Source organism: Sycon ciliatum, chromosome 2 (assembly GCF_964019385.1).
Source record: "Sycon ciliatum chromosome 2, ocSycCili1.1, whole genome shotgun sequence".
Classification (NCBI taxonomy): domain Eukaryota; kingdom Metazoa; phylum Porifera; class Calcarea; order Leucosolenida; family Sycettidae; genus Sycon; species Sycon ciliatum.
The window spans coordinates 21,210,576-21,231,322 of record NC_088644.1 but is presented as its reverse complement, the minus strand read 5'-3'; the positions used below and the strand labels follow the sequence as shown (position 1 = coordinate 21,231,322).

General features: G+C 48.1%; 2 protein-coding genes across 2 annotated transcripts in view; one reads left to right on the top strand and one right to left on the bottom strand.

Annotated features, from left to right (window-relative positions):
- The window catches only part of LOC135809165 (cleavage and polyadenylation specificity factor subunit 5-like), a 15,375-nt gene extending 8,769 nt beyond the window's left edge, over positions 1-6,606 (top strand). The window contains exons 2-9 of the mRNA XM_065322451.1: positions 375-431; positions 794-823; positions 1,343-1,456; positions 2,270-2,333; positions 3,413-3,502; positions 3,968-4,043; positions 4,668-4,782; positions 5,560-6,606. Coding sequence (XP_065178523.1) covers positions 375-431; positions 794-823; positions 1,343-1,456; positions 2,270-2,333; positions 3,413-3,502; positions 3,968-4,043; positions 4,668-4,782; positions 5,560-5,587 — 574 coding nt within the window. The 3' untranslated portion in view covers positions 5,588-6,606. The remainder of the gene's footprint in view (positions 1-374; positions 432-793; positions 824-1,342; positions 1,457-2,269; positions 2,334-3,412; positions 3,503-3,967; positions 4,044-4,667; positions 4,783-5,559) is intronic.
- LOC135810434 (uncharacterized) lies at positions 6,073-20,747 on the bottom strand. Its single transcript, XM_065323927.1, has 18 exons — positions 19,655-20,747; positions 17,864-17,923; positions 17,346-17,439; positions 16,429-16,635; positions 15,563-15,721; positions 14,557-14,596; positions 13,479-13,679; positions 13,068-13,130; positions 12,848-12,907; positions 12,446-12,576; positions 11,713-11,966; positions 10,934-11,249; positions 10,610-10,660; positions 10,263-10,370; positions 9,732-9,816; positions 8,223-8,339; positions 7,709-7,789; positions 6,073-7,192 (listed from the first exon to the last, which is right to left on the bottom strand). The coding sequence occupies exons 1-18, from the start codon at positions 20,745-20,747 to the stop codon at positions 6,890-6,892; spliced, it is 3,423 nt and encodes a 1,140-aa protein (XP_065179999.1). The 3' UTR covers positions 6,073-6,889.

Here is a 20,747-nt window from a genome sequence, read left to right as displayed (position 1 = left end):
TGCGACTGCACGCGACAGCTCGAGACAGGCATTTTCTTGTCCCAACTCGGCAACTGTCACGAATCGCGTCATAGCTAGCAGCATGAAAATGAACCCCATTTGCATCTATCCTTGGCAACCTCCCGAAGCTGGGCTAGGCCAGGCCGCGACAGAAACACAAACCCCAGCTTCTCCGGACAATCCAACGAGAGAGTGGAGAGTTAGTGGTACAAGACAAAAACAATCATGTATGCCTGCGATTATAATACACGTGTCATGTAGAGAATGCACCTGCAGCCGTGCAATGGTAGATCACTCGTTCAAACTCGTGACCGGTTGACATTGGGTTCTCTCACTGATGACAGTTTGTGTTGTGTAATGTTGACTCGCTGCAGGTACTCGTTAGCGAATTACACTTTTGGTACAAAGGAAGCACAGTATGAAAAGGACACGTAAGTAGCCGTTCAGATAAAATAGTCTTGCTGGCTGTGAAACATTTTGGCTGGATTCATGCTCAAACCCCATATCTAAGTGGGAACCTTTGGGGTTTGGGGGCTGGTTCTCAATTCAATTTGCTTCAAAGTACATTGGTATACCTGTCCTGATTTCTTAAAAACCTGGCTGAATGTCTCTAACTGCTTGTCTGTTGACTTTTCCACAAACCAAGCCTGCATGTAAAGTCACGATTCTGAGTTTCCCGAATACTGTCTTCCACATAGGCTTGGGCTTGGGAAATATTCTGGATACTGGCATGTGACTATTTGCTGTATGCTCTCTCTCTCTCTCTCTATCTCTCTTTCCGCACATTCCTTAGGTCGGTCCAGCTAAGGTTCCAGCGGATGAAGTAAGCTGTGCTTTAGTGTGTAATGTTCAATGTTCAATTGTGTATCTTCATGCCTAAACACACAAGTCGCAGAGCACCACGCATCTTCGTTGTAGCTAGTAGCTTCATGCCCTTAGGCAATCAGCAGACAAGGATTCTTATCTTCATACATGTACATGTATACACTGGACTTGTTTTGTGTGTTGGTCTGTGTGCGTGTGTACATCGTGTATTTTGTGACGTCCCTACTTGCGATGTTGGGTATAGCGCAAATTCTGAACCCTGCCTGATTTTGCGAACACTGATGCCTTGTCCGTGTACAGTACCATGGGAGTATAGGTGCAGTACATGTGCTGTCGGGCACTGCAGAATGGGCAGGGTTGTCGCCTATGTCCAGTATGAGGACTTTTGAGGTGCATGTATGTGTATACTCTGACCTGATGATCTTATGTACACTCTGCATGTATGTGTATACCAGTATGCTGGCCTGATTATCTTGCTTGTACTTGAAAATTCTGTCATTGTACGTGCACTCTGCAGGGAGGAATACCAGAAGCATGGCATGCGCCGCTCCGTGGAGGCAATACTGCTGGTGCACGAGCACAACATCACACACGTTCTGCTTCTACAACTTGGCACGACGTTCTTCAAGTTGTACGTCCTTATGTGTTTGTGCTGATTTGCATCCACTCTCGAGTTGCACCAGCTGGCGTTTTGTTAATGTTGAAAGGTGCATGGACATCAGTGTTTTCACTTGAAGGGTAGGCTAGGGGTGTCTTGTGAAACCCCATCCATTCTACTTGTACATTGAAATACATATAGTATTGCGTACCAGTTGTAGTTAGTCCATGGCTGTGGTTGTCATTGTTGTGTTCCTGCCCTGTTTCGAGGTGCTTTGTAGACTGTCAGCCAGGAGGGGTTCCGTGGAGCCCCCTAAATTTCGTAAATGTACTACTGAAAGCCATGTGCATGTGCATAACACGTGTACTAGTATCAGCTATTCAGTTTTGTCAGCTGATGCCAGCTTCATTATTACTTGAATGAGATGACGTGTGATTGTTTCACATGGACATGTGCATGTGAACTAAAATTATAACTAGGATGGGTAACAGCAGAAGAAGAAACGAGTGAGTAGCCACAATGGAAATACTTCACAGTATGACTAAGTGTTGCCTTGGTTAAGTTGGTTAAGTTAACATCCGACACTTTTCGCACTGTTTTAGAAGCATTTCCATTGTGGCTACTGGCTTGTCTCTTCTGTTTCCCATCCTTGTTTTTAGTTCACACGCGCATGTATGTGTAACAATCACACTTCATCTTGTTACTTTATGTTGTCACACTTCACGTCACCGGAGGCTGCACCCAGTGTGCTGGGAGTGCACACACTTCACCTCCGTAGCCCTCACACGTATAGAACATTCTTATTCTTACTTTCTTCTTTCTTGCTTTTTCTTTCTTGCTCTTTAGGCCTGGAGGGGAGTTGAAACCTGGTGAGCAGTATACAGATGGTCTCAAGAGAATTCTCGACAATGTAAGTTATCCTGGCCACTCTGCAGGATTGATGCCCTGTTTTTCTCTCTCGATCGATCGATTTGTGGGTGGGTGTGGGTGTGTGCACCATCCGGCTGGACCGGATGCTTCACGTTGGTAGAAATTGTGAAGGAGTTTGTTTTCCTCGGTAACTGTATTATTGCTGGTAATGATCAGTAGTCAGTTGAGGTGCACTCACGTCTTGCCAAAGCTCCCCAGTCTTTTGATGCCTTGCATTCTGCTGTCTTTGGGAATCGCCACATCTCCTTTCGAAACAAGACGTGTGGTTTTACCGCAGTTGTTCTGTCAACGTTGCTATATGGCTGTGGGTCATGGGCAGTCAAGGCAACTAAGACCAGTCGACTGTCAGCATTCCACAACCGCTGTTCTCGCGTCATTCTTGACGTCAACAAGTCAGAGCAATGGAATGGGCATCTCTCCACCGCCGCCATCTTGGAGCAGGCTGGTTTACAGTCAATGGTGGAGATGCTGACAACACGCCGCCTTCGCTCGCTGGGGCATGTCGGACACATCGACGACGACAGAATACCGGAATGCATTTTTGTTTGGGGAGGTGTAGAAGACCCTCCCTCGTCACAGACTACGCACGCACTGTACATGATCTCCAAGAACTGCACTGACTGACGCAGCCTAGCCAAGGACCGTCGTGTGTGGAGACTGGCCTGTTACACCATCCAGCCGCCTAAACCTGGGTCTCGGGACTTCAGTTACCAATGTGGCCGAGAGTTTCACTGTCGCCGGGACCTTACTCGCCACATGATGTTCTGTTCTCCGTGACTGAAATGCTGTCGGTCCTTCCAGGACCTGCCATCATCTGCGAATGGGTAGTGTTGTACTTGAAGTATTGTATTGTGCACTATCAACGGGAGTTGTGAAGTATTGTATTGTGCACTATCAACGGGAGTTGTCTACACATGGTACACGATCTTTTACATCTCTAGTGCATTTTCGGTTTAGTTTTCGACCCCATTATTGATCTGTTAATTTTTTGTACGATTTTAAAGCAGTGGTAATGGATGCTCCAATTTGCTGCTGCTGCTGCTCATGTGATTTCTTCAGTTTATGGGTGAAGAAGAGGATGCGGCTGTTGACTGGCAAGTGGATCACTTAGTTGCAAAGTGGTTTCGACCAAACTTTGAGGCGTCCCAGGTAAGGATTCAGTACTTCGTGATTCTGGGTGGGAGACATGGGAACATGTTCTTTCCTTCAACAGCTGTATTCTCACCGACTGGTGTGAGCCTGCTAAGATTATGACGAGCAATATTTGAATGGTGTCTGGTGTCTGTAGACAATACTAATTTGCTCGTTACTTCTAGCAGGAAAGTGTTAGAATTTAGAATTTGCTCTCTTCTGTATGGTAGTTTATCGGCTATAGTGTCTGCTGTCTGTGTGTGCGTTCGTCCGTGCGTGTATCTGTGTGTGCATGTATCTGTGTGTGCATGTCTGTCTGTCTATCTGTGTGTGTGTGTGTGTGTGTGTGTGTGTGTGTGTGTGTGTGTGTGTGTGTGTGTGTGTGTGTGTGTGTGTGTGTGTGTGTGTGTGTGTGTGTGTGTGTGTGTGTGTGTGTGTGTGTGTGTGTGTGTGTGTGTGTGTGTGCTTGTCTGTGTTACTCAGTACCCCTATGTACCTGCCCATGTCACCAAAGCAAAGGAGGAGAAGCGGCTGTACATCGTGCAACTCCCAGAAAAAGGTAATTACATTGTGTATTGTGACGTGCAGTCCTTGCTAGCTGCTGCACGCGATCGATTTTTATGGCGCTCGCTTGTTCATACTTGCTCTGTGGCGCCCCGACGGCCTTAGGGCTATGGGCTTGTGATGATGATGATTGTGGCTGGTTGTGGCCTCGTGCGATGCGGTACACTTGATTTGTTTCCATGGCAATGCTCTGGACGTGGAATCTGTTGGCATGCCGAACTCTGTTACCTGTGCACTTTGAGATGACAATGCACGAAGTAGCTGGTCCGATCATGGATATGTGTGTCAGCACAGGTGCGTGCCCTAATAGAATGGTTCTGCAAGGCGAATGTTCATCATCATTTTTGTGTACTTTCTGAAGAACTTCATACGAACCGCTGTGGTTACGAACGAGAACCTGGCCTGGCAACTGTAATGAACTTTTTTCACATGTCTTTTTGCATACAAACTTGCGAAAATGGTGATCATGGTGATTGACTGCACCATGCTTCCTCCACTATCTGGTGAAGAACTTTTTTTCGTAGAAAGGTTTCACCTCATTTTTGCAGCTGTTGACTCGAAAGTTTCCGAGAACTCTTTTTGCCGTATATTCTGTCTTGTTGTCTTTGTTTCAACCCAGCCAAGTTTGCGGTGCCTAAAAACTACAAGCTAGTTGCTGCACCAATATTTGAGCTGTATGACAACACCTCAGGCTATGGGCCAGTCATTGCTGCATTGCCACATCAGCTGAGTAGGTAAGTGGGCTCGCACCATTGCTCTGTGTGTGTGTGTGTGTGTGTGTGTGTGTGTGTGTGTGTGTGTGTGTGTGTGTGTGTGTGTGTGTGTGTGTGTGTGTGTGTGTGTGTGTGTGTGTGTGTGTGTGTGTGTGTGTGTGTGTGTGTGTGTGTGTGTGTGTGTGTGTGTGTGTGTGTGTGTGTGTGTGTGTGTGTGTGTGTGTGTGTGTGTGTGTGTGTGTGTGTGTGTGTGTGTGTGTGTGTGTGTGTGTGTGTGTGTGTGTGTGTGTGTGTGTGTGTGTGTGTGTGTGTGTGTGACTGTGTGTGACTGTGTGTGACTGTGTGTGACTGTGTGTGACTGTGTGTGACTGTGTGTGACTGTGTGTGACTGTGTGTGACTGTGTGTGACTGTGTGTGACTGTGTGTGACTGTGTGTGACTGTGTGTGACTGTGTGTGACTGTGTGTGACTGTGTGTGACTGTGTGTGACTGTGTGTGACTGTGTGTGACTGTGTGTGACTGTGTGTGACTGTGTGTGACTGTGTGTGACTGTGTGTGACTGTGTGTGACTGTGACTGTGTGTGACTGTGACTGTGACTGTGCCCTGCGTACAAGCACATAGTCAAGTATCCATACGATATCTCGTGTATAGCTGCTGCTGCCAATACAAACAAACGAGGGAGAGCTGGAAAGAGGGCAGACATTCAGCTAGAAACGCATACAATGCCATTGCTTTTTTTTAAGAGTTTTCAATAACCTCTACAAGAGCTTGTGTTGTTTGCTTGCATTCTCCCTGCAGGTTTTCTATGAACTATGTTGTTTCATAGGTAGAAGCAGCGCGCCCGGATGAAATGTGTGAGGCGAGTTGCGACATCCGTTTTTTCCGCTTCAGCCGCGATCTTAGGTTCGCGGTCGGAGCACATGTGTGCTGTACTGCTAGTCGCTACTTGAAGTTTTGTGCTGTGTTGAAGAAACATAAGCTGGCAACTGACAACTGTCAACAGGTGGCAATCAGGACTACTGCAGTGTGACATCCACTGCTCCGTATATGCGGCACACGGTCCTTTGCCGACCTTCAAGAACGTGTAGCACCAGTGTTGTCTTGAATACCTGTCTTGACGATGATGATGATGATGATGATGATGATGGTGTAGGTGTGTTTGTGTGCGTGTGTATGTGTATGTGAATAGTACTTTTCACACCAGGAGAGCACCAACACCCAGCTAGCAGTCACTAGAGGACGTGGCTGACACTCGTCTTGTTGTAGTCAACAGCACGTGTGCCAAAGGACGCGTAGTAGGTTTCTTTCTCATTTCTCTTTTCCTTCTTCGTCTTGTTTACGTCTGCACTTCTAGCTGTCCACCTTGTCTTTGGTTGGCACCAAAATTCATGGTCCAATGTTTATTCTTGAAGTACCCGTTGTTTGTCAGTTGTCCCATTTCTAATTAGTTTGCACGTTGAGGAACAAAGTACGCTCCGCTCATTTCTTGATCACTTCTGAATTGGGGGACCATGAATCAGATCGTCTTCAACAATCTTTTGCACTTTCTTGGGCCTCTTTTTCACTGTTATGTAAAAATTCCTGCTCGTTGTCTCCAATGAAATACACATGATGCATGCATGCGCTCACATCTAGATGCTTAGCTTAGGTATGTAAGCGTGTTCAACTAGCGAACACCATGACCAGCTAGGCACATTTCAGAACTGTTCCTCTTGTCCTTTGGTATGGCAGTATAATCCATACTTAGTCATTCCAGAGAAGATTTTGTAGAAGTGCATGAAGCCCGTCTGCTTGTAATCTGCCGGGTCTCACTCATCTAACAATGACAGCAATACATTGCAGTGACCGCTGTGAAGTGCAGTGAAGTGTGAGGTCATTCATACAATCGTATGATAATGAAGGAATGTATGTTACTGGGAGAATGTGGGAACCTAAACCTCTCAAGATCAAGAAAATATTCATATCTCTCAAGCAAGATATAGTCATGTTCTATAATCAGCAAAGGAATGCATGGCTTCTGCACATTACAGTTAATTGTCAACACAACACGGATATGTCTATGCCTCTGGTATCATAATGACTCGTGAGTGATTTGCAAGATACTGCTAAAATGCAGTTGAGGATGTCGTCACTTTACCCCGGCCAGCTTGAGCTGTGACGCATCCCAAGCAGATGGTGACAGCGTGAGGTCGGACATGGTGATGCTCTGATCGACTATACTGCCTGTTTGCGATGCCATACCAGCAGCCGCAACGTTCAGACTTGAGAATCTACCTAGCATGTTGACATGCTCGGGGCTAGGTGGCTGTAAGCGCGGTGATGCCTTCACAGCTTGAGGGGATAGCAGGATGGGTGATGGGGTGCGTGTTTCCAGCTTGTAGTCCATTGGGATGAAAGAGTCACGCCGGAGATCGATGAGAGTTTGCTGTACCTGTTGCAAAGTGGGAAAAAAGATAGCTCAGTCTCGTGCGTTATTCTAATGCACTAGTGGTAACCATGGTAACCTGTCCTTCAGTTCTACCAAGACTACGTAACCAGAGCGGGCAACTCTGCATAATTACGGGTTTTGGACTATAGAATTTGTTGCGCACATCGATCTTTTCAATGGATCATGGGAGCTGCGATCCGTGCCTCTACCGTTGCACTGCATCAATAGGATCTTCGACACCAGTTTTTACCGTGCCTTGTCATCAAATATGACACTGAACGACAAAATTACGCTCTCCCCACCATAGTCTGAGATGCACACTCTGGCTTACGTACACATGGTCCTATGTCAACATACCACTCCGTTTTCATGGATGCACATACACCATGTACTTGTATGTATAATGATAACTGGACAGACAGAGACACGATGGTCAGTGACCCCTCCCCACCCTTTTCTGTCTGTCTGTCTGTCTCTGAAATAATCGAATATGCATTGTGCACATGTACTAGCACTCACTTGTTTTGTGAAATCTCGTTTACTTGTGCCGTATCCATTGAACCTGTTGCCAGCAAACACTAGCTTCCCATCAGCGTACATCTGGACAACACAGAGCAAGAGGCAGATAGTGATATTCCAGAGTTTTGGTCGAACTTCAAGTCAACTATGTGCTGTTGTGTTTCGGAGCCACCTCTGTAACACCCCGATCCGATATGAAAAAGTTGGGAACTTGATGGCAATGGACGAGAACAAAAGAACAGCTCATTTTGATTGGCCCTGGCTTCGCAACGAACTTGGCCATGCGGCTTCCTTCCGCAACATGACATGACATTGTAGTGTGAGTGAAACATGGCCACGATTATGAGTCGTTAGGTCTACTTTCTTTGCTGTTGAGGTGTCTCAAAAGGCACAGTCTCCTCTAAGAGTCTTTGGAATCATTGAAAATAAATGGGTTGTCTGCATGGCAAACATAGTTAGCCTGTAGCATGCAATGTCATTCTTCAAATACATCATCGCCTCATTGAATCCTCACCAGGCAGACTCCAGGCACAACATTGTGTCGCTGCTGGAGAAGGGGTATCGTGCGAGTAGTGTCCTGAATAGCACTGCACAGTGCATAGCGTACAATACGGTAGGCTTGGTGGGATACCTGCGGGGCAACAGGAGAGCCACACGACATTCAGTTCTTGTTAGTATTCCCTGATCAGTTTTTTTCTTCATCTGTACTGTCAAGAGTACAATGACTATGTCTATGAGACTATGTCCTGTACAATCATCATGTAAAGGATGTGAACTGTTATAATAAAGGGGAAAAAAAAAATTTCACGGTTCGCGTGAGACTCGGCCAAAGGCCCAGTTTTCCGCATCCGCAGGAACGCCACCACCCTCTTGGATCAAGGCGCAGATGCAGCTCCTAAGCGGTGGGAGAAAGGGGAAGTTAAGGCAAAAATCAAAATTTCACCAGTTGTAGTCTTCGGGGTGCTGAGTCGAATGGTCTTGGTCCGAGAAAGCTGAGACGCTCCCTTCCTACTTCGAAGTACTTGAATCCCAATTGAACTCGCGCACTTCCACCGAAACTGGGTGACTGCGCCCTACTAGATGGGGATTTGTATGCAAAATGTTACTAAAAGCGCCTTTTCATTCTTATAAAAGCACGGATGACCGCGATTGGCCCATATGTTGTACTCTTTTGGACGCTGAGTCGACTGGTTTTGGTCCGAAAAGGCTGCTATGCAGCGTTCCTCCTTTATTCCCAATCGAACATGGTTGAACAAGCGGTCACGTGCTCCTGCGTGCCCAAATCACCTGGTCACCACGCCAGCAGGCGACAACTTTCACACCAAGGTTCAACTCGAGTTCAACTCCAGTGACAGGACTGCACCCAAAAAACGTCAAACAAGCTAGTAAGTTGTACCTTGCAGGCACGGTGACCAGGTGACTGGTGTACGCAGGAGCACGTGACCGCTTGTTCAACCATGTTTGATTGGGAATAAAGGAGGAACGCTGCATCGCAGCCTTTTCGGACCAAAACCAATCGACTCAGCGTCCAAAAGACTACAACATATGGGCCAATCGTGGTCATCCATGCTTTTATAAGAACGAAATGGCGCTTTTAGTGACATTTTGCATACAAATCCCCATCTAGTAGGGTGCAGTCACCCAGTTTCGGTGGAAGTGCGCGAGTTCGATTGGGATTAAAGTAGGAAGGGAGCGTCTCAGCTTCCTCGGACCACGACCATTCGACTCAGCACCGCGAAGACTACAACTGGTGAAATTTTGATTTTGCCTTAACTTCCCCTTTAAGCGAGGTCCGACTGTGTCACACCCTGACGTCACAGTATGGGCGTATCCCACCCTGACGTCACAGTCTGGGCGTATCCCACCCTGACGTCACAGTCTGGGCGTATCCCACCCTGACGTCACAGTCTGGGCGTATCCCACCCTGACGTCACAGTCTGGGCGTATCCCACCCTGACGTCACAGTCTGGGCGTATCCCACCCTGTCCGGCTACATGTTCACAGTGCTGCACTAGTCCTGTACCTGTTGACATGCCGTTCTCCGTGTTTTTGTCGCTTGGTTATACAGTTCCTCGAGCATTGCGTCGAAGAGAGTTGTTCTTGACTCACTGCCAAAACAAACAAACAAGGAAATATCATAACCAGAAGAGAGAAATAATCAGTCCTTACGTCGGGCCAGTTTTAAGGTCTTAAGGAGGAACTCAGTTTGCGATATGATGGAAATTTCAGCCTGGAATCTGTAGTCTTTCAGCTAAATCGAATAGTCTTGGTCTGAGAAGGCTGTTTTATATCGTTGCCAGCTAGGTATCCCAAAGCTCCCCTTAATTCGCAGTACAGCCTGACAGTGAACTGCCAGACTTCAATCAGCCTGGAAAAATTCCTCCGCCCATGCCGCTGAGAAGCAATTTCCCACTGTCTGTACATGTATTGTATTCCCATCGGTCGTGAGCACCTGGAATGGCACAGGCTGATCAACTGGTCCATACGTCTTTTATTCACCTACACTTAGTCTTACTACCTGGCCACCGGGCTAGCAATATGAACAGGTGCATACCTTGTTGAGGTCACGTTGACAATGAGTAGCTGTTTCGTCGGAGCATGTATTTGAATAAAACGGTCAAACTCAACATCAGTAACCAAAGGCATGTGTCGCTGGTCGCATCTGTTAGCAGACGGAACATACAGAACCTGCATGTGTAATTCACAAGGTAGCAGGTACTGACACCCTCCACATAAATCGTCACTATAGTGCAGTATGGCTGAGAACAGAATTAGCCGAAAGGACCGGGGAAACTGAATAAATTCAGCATGAACCGGGCAGCATAGCATGCTCAAAAGTGGGGAATATTTTCTTTGTTTTCTTCACTACTATCAAAAAAAGTATCAATGTCAGCTTCTCACCTGCATGGTGGCTGTACTGGTTGTCTCTTTGTCAGTTGAATCCGCAGAGCCCTGCAGCCGAAGACGTTTCAAGTCAAGGGTAAAAGAACTGCTTGTGTGGTGCTGTAAGCCACCTGCACTGAGAGTGTCCAAGTACAATCGGCAGACTTGACCACACATTTGGGGTACTTTTCTATGCAAGGCCGACAATGCTGGAGGGGGGGGGGGGGGGGGGATAATCCTGCTAGTATTTCTATAGCTGTACAGGGTCAGCACATTCCTTCTACAGATGTCATGCAGCTTCTATGACACACCAAAGAGAGGGGACCGGATTGAGGAGGATACACTGGGCAGCAAACAATGGTTTTCCCACGTCCACTGTGTAGAGATGGAGGCAACTGCTGCTGTTGCTGTTGCATGTGCAATGTTGTCGGTGGCGGTGTGACGGTCCTGCTCTGCGCTAGCGACTCTGCTGGTAGGTGTGTGTCTGGTGGTGGTGTGGATACTATGGCTGGTGTACCGGTCACCCGCTGCTTGGCAGCCATGTAGTCACTTGCCGGCGTTCTCTCTGACAGAGCATCAACCGTCAGCACGGGGTATGTTGAATGTCGCACATGATGATGTTGACTCTGGCGAGATGGTGTCCGTGCCAAGCTGGGCCCTAAGTAATGAACACGTGCAACAGATCAGTCATCTCCCAGGACCGGCGGCGGAAGCAGTTTTTGATTGGTCCCGCCATACCCTAGCCAAGTTTCATACTTTGTGTATGATATGGAGGGTATAGACATGCCCTCCTCAGCAGTAAACACACGCTGATGGTCAAAAACCTTTTAGTTGGTTTGGCCATGGCCTGACCAGCCAGACTGGTTCCGCCAGGCCTGCATGCAGTCAGAACTTGTGAGAATAAGGAAATCACCCATCATACATCCATCATGCATCCATCATGCATCCATCATGCATCCATTGCGCGAAATCGCGCATCCATCATGCATCCGGGCCATCATGCATCCATCATGCATCCATCATGCAACAATAAGGAGCAAAGATATGGCATAGAGTGTGCTGAACCTGTGTTGTGGTGTGACTTTTAATTAAATGTTCCATGTCTCTCAAATGAAACCTACTTTCAGCGCCGGTCGACGTTCCACTGTGGCGACTCGTGACACTCCTCTGCCTTGCACCAATGCCGGATGCGTATGGGAGAGCTGCTGATGTGCTTGCCCGCGACCCCATGCCCGTACCGGCAGAGTGTGATGACCTGCTGACCAGGGACAGTGTGGACGTTGAGCTAGCTGTCGATGAACGGCTAGATGGAGCTGACATTGGCCTCATTCCACTGGCAATGCGCAGGTGATCCATCCACTGATTGACAAGACTCCTAGTGGGTTGGAAGGTGATGATAAGCAAGCAGGAAACATAATGTTGCAAGCAACAAGTTGATGCGTCTAAGTCCAGTCTTCATGCTTGTTCACATGTTATTTTGGTACACAGCACAAAGTACATCGATACATTTGGAAGATAGCTGTAGTCTCACTCTGCCGCCTTACAGCAGCGACGCTGCTTTCACGCTACATGTTATCAACTATTACCAAGATCTGTGGAATGGTTGACGCACCATAAAAGTCATAATACAAATGCTGCACTAACCCATGGCAGAAGAGGGTAACATAGCACAAGAACTGATTGCTACTTTTTCGTCGGCCTCGTCGAGGGAGTCACGGTTTTGGATTCAGTGCATGTCGGGCGTAAGCAGCGTTGTGCATAGGAGCCTGTTTAGATTTTCCAATTTGAGATTCATACAGTAGGTAAAGGAGTGTGCACTGCACTGAAACACTAGTAGCTGCAGTGTGGCCTTACTTGATCTTCTTCTGAATGCTGCCTAGGTCTGGAGATTGATCAGCAGTATCCTCTTCGTCCATTCGACTTAGTGCTTGTCGGTAAACACTTGCAACATGGATCTCCTCCAGCTGTGAGCCAGCACGGGATATCTACAGGCAACCACATTATACAGACAACACACATCCACCCTCAAATCTGCATACAGAAGCTGCTTTGAGCAACTAACGCCCCGGGTATCAATCCGACACGCATCTCCAAGAGGATTGTGTACACGTGTTGTCACTGAGTCACAGGTGCACTATCATGATATCAGTGTAGAGTGACTTGTTACTGTACCAATCCAGCAGCTTACCAAGCCAAACTCACCGTCAGTGGTCATCCAAGATAACTACCAAACAACCTTCCAGATCACCTGCTCACCTTTCTTTTCGCCTTCAGCCTCTTCCGGCCCAGTCGATCTTCTACTTCACCATCGCTAGCCTGTGTATTGTGAGACAAAAAGGGAAAAGGACTTCTCTCCTTCAAATTGATCATGCACGAACCCTCTGTTCTTAGACAGTTCCACACCGTGATTATATTGACCAATGTGAGCTGAAACGCACACCTTTTTCGGAAACCGGGGTTTGTGAGTAGTTCTTACCAGAGATGCTGCGTGCGATGAGTATGGCATGGAGCTTGCCATTTGTAACTTGCCTGTCATTTCCTGCAGTCAGAGGGATATGCAGTGAACACTACACGTTGACACAATCGCATTGCAGAGTTGTGCCGACTTGGATCCTGATGCAATCGGAAATCATCTACAGAATTCCATCCTGCCACCACAACAGGCTAGTTAGTACTAACCACCGGCAAGTCATGGTTTACTGTCTGGGATGGTCCCAGCGGAAGAGTTTTGAGGACTGTAGCAAGTGGGCACTGTAGGTGCGTGTCTGCTTGGCCTCTTTGCTTGCGTGATTTAGGTACATCAAAGCAGAAAGTCTCCAGCAAACTTTCGTGAACTCATTTAAAACTTAAAAGTGCTTTGGAATCATTTCTGAACATCGGCACCTACCGGCAGTATGTGCTTCCTGTTCTCTTCTGTTGCCATGCCAACATTGAACTTGACGAGTTCATGCTGGCAGTAGAAATGGAGTGTAGCAGTCACAGACGACGTGCTGTGCCAGGACAGAAACTCGTTCAGCTGATACGACGGTGCGGGGAGCAAGCGGCCGCCATCTTCAGGCCACGCCCACTGACGAATTATTACTCCGCGCTGTGACACGCACATAGGACCAACACAACACAACATAACACAGTTAACGAAGTCAACAAATCTATTGGGGGGGGGGTCACAGTCACGGGGATAATTTGAACATCGTGCTCATGCCTCCAAGACATAAATCAAGAAGACGGAGTGGACATCATGAGTCATGATTCATGACTAATTACTTAGCAATACAATGCCGAGCTGGCGAATGGGAAGTCACAATGTATATGTATTATGTATGCAGTGCTACTGAATAAAATCAGAGTGCAATGAGTCAGCTAGAACTGGGCACTGTGCAGTTCTAGACCTGGTAAAGCTGAGCTGTGCTGGTGCAGGGTGCTAACTTACTCACAAGGCCGGATTCCCGGCTGGCCATGGCTCTGGGCGCATGTGCCAGCCTGTGTCAGAAGTGTGACTACCACATGTCCACTAGCTGACCATCAGTCTGACCATCAGTGACACCATCAGTGACACTGCAGTGCTGTTGGGTGCCGAAGAATTGGGTTGGGGGGGGGAGGGGGGTGGGGGGGGGGGGGGGGGGGGGGGGGGGGGGGTCAGCCTCGTAACCTAGACTGTTCTTATCTTCATGTATTAAAGTCTATGCACGGTTGAGTCACTGTGTATACATTGGTATGCTGTGCTTGGTGAAATTCTAGCCTGGTCGTTCTTCGGTGCTCCGTTCTTCGGCGCCCGATATTACTGTAGCTGACCATCAGTCAGCGGCTACTAGATACACAGGTGGGATCATTTACCCCCCCCCCCCCCCCCCCCCGGCCGCAGTCAGTCATGATTATGAATAATTATAGACAACCAACACATCCAGAATCACACATGGCAAATTCACAGTGCGGACAACCCACATCGACATGCCCGTCTGCCATACCTCTGTTGCCAAATGACCACCTTCTGCGTTCGTCAGCAACCTGGAGAGAGGACACACATGCATAAGTTGTCACGGTTAGCCAAATCAAAATGGGCCTGTCGGCGGAAGGAAGAATTGGTATGCAAAAACATTGTGCCATTGCACTGGGTTAGACATGGATGCGGCCAATGGGGTTTCTCGGCACTTGTGCCAGTAGTTGTGAGACTTATCCACTCACCCCCACCGTTAGGCGCTGCATCTGCCGCTAGGGTTAACCGGGTGTTAGCGGCCATCGTGAGTTCCCTTCGGGAACACACAGTAATTTACTCTTTTTTTTAAACTTTACTGGCTTAGACACTGCCAAACATAAGTCAGCCATAGTAGAACCACATGAAGAGAAAGATAGTAGTAGAGGCAGTCTCATGTACCCTACTTTCGACAAACCCGACAACGATATGATCCTGAACGGATGGCATCACCAAATTAAAGATACGATCCGTATATAGCTGTTGGTCAAAACCATCTCTCCCTTTTAGACAGACAGTGTAGCAGCACCCCTGCGGTCAAGGAAATAGCACCAGTACGACTCATGATCACGGTTTCTTTTGAGTGAGTACAATCTGCTAACACGCAATGTTGAAGGCTACACCACCAACCTTTCAAGTTGGTCCGCTTTTTCTCTGATCATTACTGAAGAGAAGCTCCATTCCGGTGGCAAGTTTCAAACTGATATACAAAATACCGTAGTGTCTTGTATTAAAGCCTGTCTCATATAGAACTTGTCTGTTTGTGAATAGAACCCTGATTTCAAGATATACTGTCGGCAAATAAGCCTGGTTTTAGTGTTGACATACATAGAAATACTACCTGTCTTGTGTAGAAGCCTATCTCACATGATATACATGCAGAAGCCTGCAAAATCATTCCAAAAAAACTGAGTCATACAAGCCATGGCTTTTATACACGACTTTACGGTAGTTGGTAAGCATGGCCTATTGTTGCAGGTAAGTGTAGAGAAGAAACCAACCTTATCATTCCACCACGGTCATAGCAGCAGTTCACGCCTGCTGGGGTGAACATCCCGAGCATACTCCCTTTCTCGTCATCATCAAACACGTACGTATACTGAATCTGGTTCCCTGGTCCAAACAGGCAAGTGCACACCGCTACTCGACCTGATGGGTAGCTAAACGGCAATAAAGTCAAGGTGCCATGCCTCAGCCTCGGGGAGTTTGAGAAGAAAATAACCATATTAGCCCCAATAGCTTGAGCATCGTACAGCATTTCCGATATACACACCCAGGACCGGCGAAAGTAGTTTTTGATTGGTCCGGCCATACCTTATCCTTCCATACTGTGTATATGATACAGAGGCTATACTGGTACACATGACCTCTTATGTAGCAGTTAACACACGGTGGTGGCCTAAACATTGGTCCGACCATGGCCTGATCAACCAGACCAGTTCCGCCGGGCCTGACACCTTACACTTGCGATGAGCAAAACATTTGGCTACCAATACTCGTGAAGCTTCCTCACAAATGCCTAAGCGGAATGCATATTGCATGACAGATCAGCTACGCTCCTATGGAGTATTTTAAGCCATGTAAACTACTAGTGCACAGCAAGCTAGGAGTGAAACAGAGAGAGAGAGAGAGAGAGAGAGAGAGAGAGAGAGAGTGGAGAGAGAGAGAGATCGCGCGGAGAGAGAGAGAGAGAGAGAGAGAGAGAGAGAGAGAGAGAGAGAGAGAGAGAGAGAGAGAGAGAGAGAGAGAGAGAGAGAGAGAGCGGAGAGAGAGAGAGAGAGAGAGAGAGAGAGAGAGTGAGAGTGAGAGAGAGAGAGTAGAGAGAGAAAGAGAGTTGTGTGGGGGGGGGGGGGGAGGGCAAGGATACTAGGCAGTACAGCTGCCGTCCGAGAGCTTTGTGGTGAACTTTCCAAACTCGTCTTCTCCATCAGACTTGTACGGCTTACTGCCGTCCGAGCGTTTCCTCTGCCGTCGCCGTAATGCAGCCAGTCTAGCTCTTTCCTGCCTGGAACTGTCGCCATAATGGCGGATCTCCAATGGCTTGTCAGCACCACGGGATTTGCAGCGCAGGCTTCTTCCAATCTAAACACACAGCAAGACATTGTGGTAGCGACTTTTAGTGACATTCAGCTACCTATAAAAAACATAGACTAAGAGTACTAGTACATGCAACATGTGTACTGATTACCATGGGTGTGTACGCTGAATCGCTGGGGAAATTGGCACCGATGATGAGCATCAATGCGGGATGGCCACATAACAGACGTATTACCAGTGTTGTAGTCCGCTACAAGAGTGCAACACTGTACTGTTCTGCATGACTGTTGTTTGTGAGTGCAAGTTGCACATGATATTGTGTATAGTATAGAGCCTCCCATGCAGGTGAAGGGACACCTCACAGCCATGCAGTACCTTAATGACACCTCTACATTTATTCAGTTCCAACTGTTCCCAACCCATTGAGAAGTACAGTAAATGTCATTAATGCATCCACTATACTGATCAGGACACCTCAGTCCCAATAGACAGGCAGAGATGCAGCCTGGTCTTGTCCCTAAGGTGTCTAGAATCAGGGCCGCTGCACTGGGATTTTAGCTGTTCCGGCCAAATGGGAGATTTGACTGGAAATGAACATTATATCAATGAAAAGCCCCATTTTGCATGAATTCGGTGGGTCAACGTTTTCGAAATAAGGTCCGGCCACAGCCTGACTGGGTGCTACAGCCCTGCGAATTGAGGCTTTCCACCAACCAGGCGTGTGCCACTGCCTCCAAGCTTCCATACCTTTGTGCCTTGGTCTGTTTCATGTGCTCCCTTAGCCAGATAATCATGGTCTCTCGCTCCGGATCAAATGGCTTTGTGTGGTCAGTGATCCAACCTAGTAGTAGAGAGCAGCCAACACTGATTATAACAGGATATAACTGCTTGTCAAAGACTGCCAATCAAGAGCAACGGAAAATATTGGACATGACGTATTTACAGTTTGTTGTAAACTGAGTATAAATACAAGATGTACTATAAATACAAGATGTACTATAAACACATGTTGCAACATATTACTACATGCTAGCACACAGATGAAAGCACAATGTCATGCAGCTATGTAACGGCCATATTCGCCGGGCACACAGCACTCTAAACATAGGAAGGTAGACGCCGGTGACATTGCTTCCAACACACACCAGCATGCAAGCCTAGGAAAGGCTATCACTGCCACTCAGACAACTGACTGGCACTACACGGAGCGCAGCAACCATGGCAGTCCACTGACGGCATTCGTAAGGCGGCACTCTTAGACTCACCTTCTTCCATGGCTCTAGGTGACACCAAGGAAAAGTTCACTGTGAATGCACGCGCTGGAACTGTGCCAGAGATGGTAAGCAGACAACACAAGAGAAATCGTTGTTACAGGAATCGTAAACCGCGAGAGAAGTCAGTCCAAACTGAGAACAGATCCACAATAAACATCAATAAATGACCTTTAGAAAGATTCCAGCAAGCAGCATGTTTCATTTACTACTAGGTACCTTTCACGAAAACCCTTGTGTGCAGTACCGTAGAATCCCGCGGATAAGCCCATGGACTTATCTGTTTCACAAGGACATTTCGATGGGCTTATACGAGAACATGGGCTTATACGCCGACACCGACAGTGTGCTATTGAAAAGGACCAAGGAAGTGAGAAGTACATTGCTGAAAACCACTGTGCAAACAAAAACAACCGATGATTGTGTTGGAATGTACGAAAAACGAAGAAAAAAAACTACATGTACATGTACTATGTACATGGTATGACCAAGAGTCCATAATTCATGGATTCTTGGTATGACCTAGGCCCATGAGCTTGTACGATGAAGCTCAGTGATGTTCGAACTAACCCTGGGCTTATGCGCGAGCATGGGCTTATACGCGGGTGGGCTTATCCGCGGGATTCTATGGCTTCAATGGATGTACATACCGTAGTAAGTTTAAGTGAATTTGTGCATACAAGCTCCAGTCACAACCACATTTCGTCTCCGACTCTACGCCACTATGCAAACAGACTGATTCACTTACCCATGATGTCAATATTTCTGCCATGATTGTTTCTGGCATGGAATTGCTTCATGCCGCGGGCTGCATGTGCCAAAAGTCACGTTGAAGCAGAGAGAGAGAGAGAGAGAGAGAGAGAGAGAGAGAGAGAGAGAGAGAGAGAGAGAGAGAGAGAGAGAGAGAGAGAGAGAGAGAGAGAGAGAGAGAGAGAGAGAGAGAGAGAACTCAATGAACTGACCCAGCCTCATGAATAGGTTAGCTGACCCCGCACCAGAGCAAAGCTTAGTGCTTGCAAATCTGAGGCTGCACAGCACCCAGTGCTCACTGACTTACACCCCCCCCCCCCCCTCCCGTATTTCAATGAGTAGCACTGAACATACCATACACATGCATGCATATGCACCTGCGTGTACCAGTGTGTGTGTGTGTGTGTGTGTGTGTGTGTGTGTGTGTGTGTGTGTGTGTGTGTGTGTGTGTGTGTGTGTGTGTGTGCGTGTGTGTGCGTCATAGCTGTGTGGTGTAGACCTGCCTGAATAGTGGCGGTCACTGATTCTTCAGCCTTGCAAGCTGTTGAATGGCGCAATCCCAGCACAAGCTGCTATGACTTCTGCTGTAGCATCGCTCAGCCTGTCATCGCCTCTGGCGATGGGTGTCCAATGGTCCAATGGTGTGTGTGTGTGTATGTGTGTGTGTGTGTGTGTGTGTGTGTGTGTGTGTGTGTGTGTATGTGTGTGTGTGTGCACGCTTTGTCGGGGGCGAAGCATGAATCATGCGATAGCAGGACCGCTGGAAGAAGTTTTTGATTGGTCCGGCAGTTTCAGTGCCTTTCATGCAGTTTGTGTATGGTATGGCGGGTACACACAACCTCCATAGTAGTTAGCATGTGTTGGTGGCTAAAAGTTGGTCCGGTGATAACCTGACCAATCGGACCGGTTCCGGCAGCCCTGGATAGGAGTACACTTGACATGATTCCACTGCACAGGGGACCATCAGTATTCGAAAACTGTGTGAATATTACAAACTCGAGCAAGCAATCCTCTGCAATGGCAGGGACATCCTACCTCGTGATCTTGTTTGTCGCTCTAAGCGGGTGAGCGGACTGGCCTGATGCGGCATCACAGGCATAGGCACATCATGCACCGGCGAGCTGGATTCTCGATGGTATCGCATGATCATTGGGCCGGAATCGCCACCGCTGCCGAATGCTCCACCTTGCTCCATGTCCGAGCCTCCACTGGTATCAACCAGTGTTGCCGTACTGATCACGGACTCTCTCGACCGGTCTAGACTGCGCTTTTGCATGCGCCTACTGTCATTCGTGACTGTGGTTGCGGACGTTATGACCGACGCGGTGTCATTGAATCCGTTCATGCTGCCGTAATGTTTCATGGACGATCGTCGCCGAGGACTGATCTCGGCAGTTCCGGCTACCGAGCGCCCACCGCCACCACCGCCGTCTTGCTGCATCCGCTCTGCCTCCGCCGCCTCCTCCTCCAGCCTCTGCTTACGCTGCAAATACATGTCTTTGTAGGCTTCAGTCTGCCACTCCCTGTATCTTAGATGAACGTCCTGGCCTTTCTCCCCTCCAGCATACACCAGTTGCTCGTACCGTAGGCCAAGGGAACGGCTCAACTCTACGGGTACGACAAACTCTTCAACTTGCTCGCCGTTCAAGATTCGCGTCAGCTGTGCGAGGACGTTCGGTGCTGCAAACTGTGCCTCCTGGAAGGCGACCTTCTGTGGGTCTTCCTCCTCGTCTTCCTCTTCGTCGGCTTGTATTGACCCTCTGCCTGGGACTTTGAGCAACTTCTTTCTGTTGTCTTGTGTTACTTCAATCGGTGGAAAGCGTACACTCAGGTTGTGCTTACCGGCACGTAGCTGCTCGAAGACTTTAGGTATCCTAGGGCTAGCGTGCTCCTGGTTGGCTGTAGCGGCGAGGGGGTCTCTGGGCGAGACCTGTGGTGATTGAAACTCACCAGGGGCGAGATGCTCTGAAAGTCCTTGTCTGCCTCTGTCCGCCTTGCCGTGGAGCACGAAACGTGTTCCTGCCGCCGATTCGGGCCGCTCTCGACGCGATGCCTTCAAGTCGTCGATCGTCTTTCGCACAGGTTTGATTCTCTGGCGTTTCTTCTGCTGGAAGAAGTAGATGTCCAT

Excerpts from the sequence above, each read along its gene's own strand:
- LOC135810434 (XM_065323927.1), bottom strand. The coding sequence starts at position 20,747 with ATGGACATCTACTTCTTCCAGCAGAAGAAACGCCAGAGAATCAAACCT. Across the intron at positions 14,597-15,562 it reads GACCGTGGTGGAATGATAAG|GTTGCTGACGAACGCAGAAG; the intron begins GTTGGTTTCTTC and ends TCCTCTCTCCAG. Across the intron at positions 9,817-10,262 it reads GTCAACGTGACCTCAACAAG|TGAGTCAAGAACAACTCTCT; the intron begins GTATGCACCTGT and ends TTGTTTTGGCAG.